The following is a 7,412-nucleotide window of genomic DNA, read 5'->3' as shown; positions in this document are numbered from 1 at the left end:
ATATTAAATATATGGTTTATGAACTAATAGAAGCAGGATATTAAATATACGGTTTATGAACTAAAAGAAGCAGGATATTAAATATACAACATGTCGCTATGAGGATTAAATAAAAGCACCAAACACTGAAATCAATATCTTTATTATTTTGTTACCAGAAACACAAGTCGTCACGAGATGAAGAATAAAGGAAGTCTTACCTGCAGTCACAACTACTCTATCAGGACGTACATGAACACGTTTAGAAATACCGTCCAGAAGTGAGTTTAAAGAGACAGCAGGAGTTTACAGGGTGGAGAAAGAGAAACAGGCATTTAAAGCATTTAAAGACAGGAATCCTGAAAATCCTCGCGTTGAAACTAAAATCGAGCTTTATGACCCAGAAACAGGGAGGGGGCGGGGCCTCAGCTCTTCTCGGTAAGCTCCGCCTCCCAGCGCTCCAGGAAGTCCTGCAGGTTGAGGTTGAACACGTCGATGCCTTTGGGCGACAGATGCACCCCGTCGGCGCGGTACAGCCCGGTGTTGGCGCCGCAGCGGATGTTTTCGTGCGTCAACGAGGCGCCGCCCAGCTCCGACACGATGCTGTGGATCCGCCTATTAACGGTACATCGGACCAGGTCCACCTCCTGGCTGTCGGCCGAGTGACGCCACACCCTGCGGGGTAAGATATAGGACCAGACCAGCAGGCAGGAGGGGAAGATGCTCCTCATGGAGGTCAGGTCCTTCCTCACGGAGGCCAGCAGGTCCGTGGGGGCGTCGGTGCTCAGGTCGTTGCCCCCCAGGTGCATGATGAGCACGTCAGGGTTCGGCCAGGTAACTTTCAGCTGGTGCAGCATGGGCAGAAGTTGGGCCCAGGTCATGCCCTGCGTCCCCTTCCAGCCCACCGTCACCCGGCTGGGGTCCATGCCCAGCTGCATGCCCACCTCAGGGGACTTGGCCCGGGACTCGGCCCAGTAAACCAGAGAGTGTCCGCAGATCCACACGTTCTTCGGGTCGCTCTTCGGGTCGCCCTTCGGGTCCATGCTGGGGCGGCCTGAGGGGGCAAAACATCACACTGTGAGTCTCTGAGGAGGGTAGGGGGGTTTACAGCTGACCCATGATAAAGACTAATGCAGGGGCCACAAACAGCCACATGTGATCTGAAGAGAGCAGAGAACCACAGCATAATGACGGCTTCCTGTTTCAGTGCTAAAGGTGCACTCTGATCACACGGAATGAACTCTCTGTTTACAAAACATTAAGAACCTGAACTTTCGTAAGAAAAAAATTGCAATTTCATGGCTCAGTTTATGATGTTCACCTGTGCATCACAACAGATCAGAGTCTCTAAGAGGTCGGCTGTGTCTGCTCCTGGACAATGTAGTGTTTTACATCAAACGGCAAGATATAGAAAATATTCTATTTTCAAATCTGTGTAGAAACCCTGAGGCAGCGAAGAGACATCCCGTGGTTGGGATTGGACCCCCGGTGCCTTCAGGCCGGCCTCAAAGAGATCCCTACTCTGCTCTGATTGGTCAACCAGCATACAGATGTCCCGCCCCCTTAGCCTATAATGTGTTGGAGCGCTAGCCAATAGGACCGCGAGACATTTGTCTTTAATAACTATTTCATTTAGTTTTGTTCACAGAAATGAATAGCTGTGAGATTTATATGTAAAAACAACAAGTGTTAAAAATAAGACCCGGGGTCGGGCTGATCTGCTGTCCAGAATCTATCACACAGAGCAGTCAGATTTCTGTGAAACCAGCCTCAATATATTGACCAATGATTGAATATCTCTATGAACCTCTATGATGACAGAGGGATGCTTCTGGCTCACCTGATCAACCCTCACTGTATTAACCAAGTCAATGATTACTGCGTTAAGAGAGAAGCGTCCTACAGATCGTGTCTCTCTCTAAACTCCCGTCATGTTTGAGTGACTTCACAATTAATGAATATTATAAAAGCTAAAAGAAGATGAAATCACCTACCTTGACCGTCAACACACAACACTTTCTGCTTCAAAAGCTTCTGAGTCGTTTCAAAATAAAACCCGCTGAGCATCTGAAGAGCTGAACATCACGTCCCTAGCTAGTTCATATGAGAAAACACTGAATAAGCATTTTACGCTTCATATCAAGAACAATACTTTCATTATCTCAAACTCTTCTCTACCTCCTCCAGAAAGGAAAAGGAAGTGAATCTGAATAAAATAACTTGATTTTCAAAATAAAACAATAACAAGGCTCGACTGTAAGAAGGCCGTTAATGGCAGTAAAGAATGATGTGGATTTAACCTGAAACTCCTCCATAGTTAACATTGTAATAATACAAGTTGTTAATGGTTTCTGTTCCCTGCCAGGACGTCCTCCTTCAGCTGGAGCTAACAGAAGCTCTGCCACGCCTTCACCTGAGCGGCAGGTTAACGAGAAGACGACTCGGGGTGTAAATGCGCAGAAGTGAGCGGCGTGTCGGACGTTTGGGTGATGGAGTCAGAGGGCTCAATTAAAACAGAAGCAAGAATGACAGTCCTCAATGCTAGCAGGACCGCTAACAGCTGCTAGCATTGTTATACATTTCAGGTTTTATATTTCAAACAGGAACAGGGACGAAGCCTGTCCACTAAACACTCTTTGTTTTAGCATCACACGCTCACATAACAACCGGGGACCACAAATCCTCTCTACGTTAGCTAACATTAGCTTCAGAAAGGCTAGACAGAAGCCACAGATAAATAAAATGGGAATCGCAGTGCATTGTGGGACAGCACGGCCATCTAAAGTACCTGCAGCAGTAAATATCTACCAGCTGCTGTACATCCAAAACAATAAAGGACATGCAGAATGTATAAAACCTGCACACTGATTCAAAGTGGACCGACCTCTGTGACGGTGCGTCCACTCCCTCACAGCCATAATGTTACGTATAGAGTTACTTACCAGTTTGTTGACAGACTACCAGTAAGTCGTGCCCAAAATTGCCAAAGCTAACGATATCCAGCTGACCCTCAAATGTCAAAAGCTCCCTACATTAGCTTCCCGAGCTAACGTAGAGGCTCGCACTGAAAGGAAAGGGGGGTTCATACGGTGCTGCTTCACAGTTAATGAGACTAAGCATACGCTGATTGAAAAGTAAATAAATGAAGCTCAGACAAGAGGTGCAACGTCTAGAGAACCTTAAGGATAATTGGGTAATTACCGTAACATTATATATCCATGAGCTCTGAGCTAAATGCTCTACGTTAGCTTCCTGAGCTAACCTGGACAGGCTAGGTCAGGGTAATACATGAGGACGTTAGCTGTTATTTGGGCTAAACTTTCACAACCACAAGTCTAACTTGGACACAAAGCTACCTGACATTCTTTAGCATATTCTTAACAACACAAGCATTTACTGTCGCAGATATAATAATCTCAAATCTAACTGACAACACTTGTTAGCAACCTCCTTCAGTAAATCCCGCTGTGGGGTATTTACTGAAGGATTTTAGTTGGAGGAACAAAACGTTGAAATCTCTTCAGCTTGTGTTAACCACAGATAAATTCTAAAACCTTTCCGGGTATTCAGACTCATTCCTGCAGCTCTTTACAGCCGATACACCTTACCGGATAATGGTGAGTGAATCAGCCAATCCTTGGACAGGGATTCAGGGGGCTGGACTTGAGCCCAAAACAATGCAGTAATTAAACATCCAGATATCCAAATAACTCATTTTAACATTTAAAATACTAGCTTCATATTCAGGCTATACTAGGCGTTGTAACATGGACCAGTAGACCTTCTGGGTCTTCTGGTAAAACCTCACTTTCACGCAAACAGAGCTGAGCAAACTTGACTTACCCTGAACAGCTTTACTATGTCTCGCCTCAAAGCACAATCAATATCCTTTACAGTGGATGAGTGGCGCACGACTCTGTAAATAATACAACATTAAACATCTAGAAAACTGAACTCACTAGCAGCAAGGAACCACCGTTTAATCAGATCAGTGAGCAACGGCTCCAGGACAGGTGAGGCCTGGAAGTAATGCTTACAAATCCATTAGCTATAGCATTTTGAGCTAGCTAAATTAAGTGTTGAGTATCAAAAAAATATCGAACATACTTATAATTACATCTCTATCTTAACCTCTGATGATCTGACTGTACTGGGATGTAGATACCTGGTGATATGTGGAGAGGAACAGGTGTTACTTGTGGAGCTGGGATGGCAGTTTGTTGGCTTCTTCTCTTGATCGTTGGCGGAACCACCTGTTACCGAGTGCAGCGGAGAACGGCCGTTTGCTGTGTCTCAATCTGCCCTCATCGTTTATACACTGGCTGTTTTGAATGCATAACACATCTAACACTGGGATGGTTTGCAGGTTACTTTGAGAACACCCACGGTGCTCAATGGACGCCAGCTAGACTTAACTCTGGATTCAGCTTTTAGCACATTTTACAACTTTGAAATTGCAGTTACCGTCTTCTCTGAAATCTGTGAATCATCCCGTGTTTGGACCCTCTGGACCCTGAGGCTATGATTGGTCAACTGCTTACAGATGTCCCGCCCCTTAGCCTATCAAGTACAATGTGTTGGAGCGCTAGCCAATAGGAGCGCAAGACATTTGTCGTAATAACTATTTCATTTGGCTTTTAGCTAGGGCTGCTCAATTAAACGTATTTTAATCGCGATTACGATTATGGCTTGCAACGATTACGAAAACAACGTAATCGAAATAAAACGATATTTTTAAAAAAATATATATATATATTTTTTTCAGTCGAATTATACTTAAAGTTCAGGGTAATCAACTGTTAAAAACATACTGTTCAACTTTTTTTTCTCCAATAAATGGATGTTTTCAAAGTCAATGAATAATCACATTTAATAATCGCAATTACAATTATTGACCCAAATAATCGAGATTATGATTTTTGCCATAATCGAGCAGCCCTACTTTTAGCACATGTTACAACTTCTACACCCTAATGATTACCCGCTGATTTACAGACGTCTCTTTCCCCGATGTAAGTCAATGGAAAAAGTATATTTGGGCCCGTTTGTCCACTACCAAAATGTGCATCAACGTCTGGCTCACTTCCTGTGGGCTTGAGAGACCAGGAAGCTAACTATAGCAGCAGACACTACCTACAGTAACTGCTCAATGCAAAGTGGGATTCAAGACATAGCCATATGCAAGTAGGTACATAGTGTATAGTAAACGGTAGTTATCAGAACTGAAACACAGCAATTGTTTTTCTCTGCTCCCGCGTTGGTCTTCTCTCGCGCCACAACCTGCGTTCTTGCGGTTTTTATTTTATTAGCATCGCATGGCGTGGATATGTGTTCCCTTACGTCACATTCGGCCCAGGCAGCAAATCAAACACTTCCTTCCTGTTTGGATACAGGCCGATTTGGTAGAACTTCAGAATCCAGACTGATATCGGGGCGCCAGTTGCTCAGTATGGGGGGATTTGACTTAAAGGTGACCTATCATGCTATATTTGAACAATATATTGTAGGGCCATACCTATATAAAGTATATAAATATAGTTTGTTTCTCAAAACACCAAACAGATCCTGCATTTTAGCCATGCCTCATTTAGCTCTATATGCTCTTTCCAGTGCTGTTTTTGCAGGGGGCTGATTCTATGACGTAGCTTTAATGCAAATGAGCTGCAGCTGACCACGCCCCCCTGCAGGAGAGGGGAGCGTGCTCTGAGATCAGCTGCTGGGCTGCAGCGGGGAGAAGAGGGGGAGAAAAAGAGATCTGCGTCCTCCGTGTTTTATTCTTATAGAAGTAAGAAGAGAAGTAACGGAGCAGAAACCCTCCTTTCTACGCAGCGGTCCAGACACAGACATCAGAAGGTTGTTGTTTTCAAATCAAAAAGCTCCGCAAAAACGCTATCAAAGCAGTTCCTGTTCCGTTGCTACGTTAGTTCAAACGGTAACAACGGACTATTTTTCTTAGCGGATGCATGACCTTTGAAATCAATACAACTATTTTCTAAATCCATAAAAGCATTTCAATTAATATTGGGAGTCATGTCGTGACTTTGTTGAGAATGTGTGATGAGCGGGATAATGTGCAGCGACTCGGTCATTATGAAGAAGTCCTTCAGGCCGATCGAGATCCCTCCGCTTGGCGTCCGGCTCCTGATCAGCCTGTGTTCTTTTCCCCAGAATGACCGCTTCGCTGCACATTATCCCTTACATGTGATTAGAGTCATTATTCATTTGTTTTAAAGCAGGAGGAGCCAACGCTTGCCTCGGGGAGGGAGACAAAGAGCCACAGCGGAGAATAAGCAGAAGGGTAACCATGGCAACCATGCAAGGGAAGTCTTCTTCGCTGCTCTTGTGGCAGACTACAGCGCCACTTACAGGCCTGGCATATGTACTACAGGGTCTCCAGCGCTTTTGAGCGGCAATGGCCGGCCGTGGCCCAACCTCTCATTCCCCTGATAGGTGGAGAGTTGACCAAAAGCCGTAGCGCCACTTTACTGACGTCAGGACAGTGTTCAAATCTGGTTCAGTCTGGATCAGATCCGTTACAGCCCCTTTTCTAGAGATTTGGGTATGGAGGAAAAGAGAGAGGGTTGTGTTTTCTGACACTTGGTGAGTTCCCTGACACACCGGGGACACATATTCATGTAGAAAAGGCGTACGAAAGTGCATTTTGCATGATAGGTCCCCTTTAAGGACTAGAGTTTCCGGACGGACCTTTCAACAACATGCCTGGTAACGGTCCCTACAAGGTCTAGGTAACTTATAGACGGGGTTGAGGCTCCGTGTAGCGGCACTAAGCGTGGAGCTCTCTTACTACGTCATTCTGGTGGTGCTACAGGGAGAGCACGGTAGATGCTAGGAAAAATTGACACAAGAAAAGCCATATTGACTTCTATCAAAAAGACTAAATCCCTGGCTACCTCGGGGGAGTCTACGGTACCAGAAAGACAAGCCGGACTGAGGAGCAAACATCGCATTAGACCTGTCTTTAACACAGGGGTAAACGAAGACTTGTTTTATCTTATGTACACCTTAGTTAGATCAAGGTTAGCTTATTAACATTTTACCAATGACTCTGCTTTTCTGACCAAGAAGCCGCTTTTCTGTGCACTCTTTCTTGTGGGCGATCCAGTCCTTGTAGTTCTGATCCCGCTTCTCCAAAAGCCTCTTGTTATACGAATCCAGCTGCAACACAAACAAACAACTTTTAGAGTGGTAGCTTATGTCGCGGAAACACGGTTGTCTTGCATCATTTTGAAGGTTTCTATATTTAAAAAGTCCATAAACGAATCGCTGCAAGAAGCTCAAAACGCAACAGAGACCAGGGGACACTAAAGAGTGACGCATACAGCTGAGAGACCAGGGGACACTAAAGAGTGACACACACAGCTGGGAGACCAGGGGACACTAAAGAGTGACACACACAGCTGGGAGACCAGGGG

The 7,412-nt window shown here is 45.0% G+C and overlaps 1 protein-coding gene across 1 annotated transcript; it reads right to left on the bottom strand.

Moving 5' to 3' along the window:
• Positions 1–126: 126 nt before the first annotated feature.
• On the bottom strand, positions 127–7,231 carry LOC104968129 (uncharacterized). Its single transcript, XM_010797702.1, has 2 exons — positions 7,038–7,231; positions 127–1,033 (listed from the first exon to the last, which is right to left on the bottom strand). The coding sequence occupies exon 2, from the start codon at positions 1,020–1,022 to the stop codon at positions 405–407; it is 618 nt and encodes a 205-aa protein (XP_010796004.1). The 5' UTR covers positions 1,023–1,033; positions 7,038–7,231; the 3' UTR covers positions 127–404.
• Positions 7,232–7,412: the final 181 nt, after the last annotated feature.

Source organism: Notothenia coriiceps, unplaced genomic scaffold, assembly GCF_000735185.1.
Source record: "Notothenia coriiceps isolate Sejong01 unplaced genomic scaffold, NC01 NC01_scaffold00038274, whole genome shotgun sequence".
In the NCBI taxonomy this organism is placed as follows: Eukaryota; Metazoa; Chordata; class Actinopteri; order Perciformes; family Nototheniidae; genus Notothenia; species Notothenia coriiceps.
Note: the sequence above shows the minus strand (reverse complement) of the source record. Positions and strands in the feature narration are given on the sequence as shown.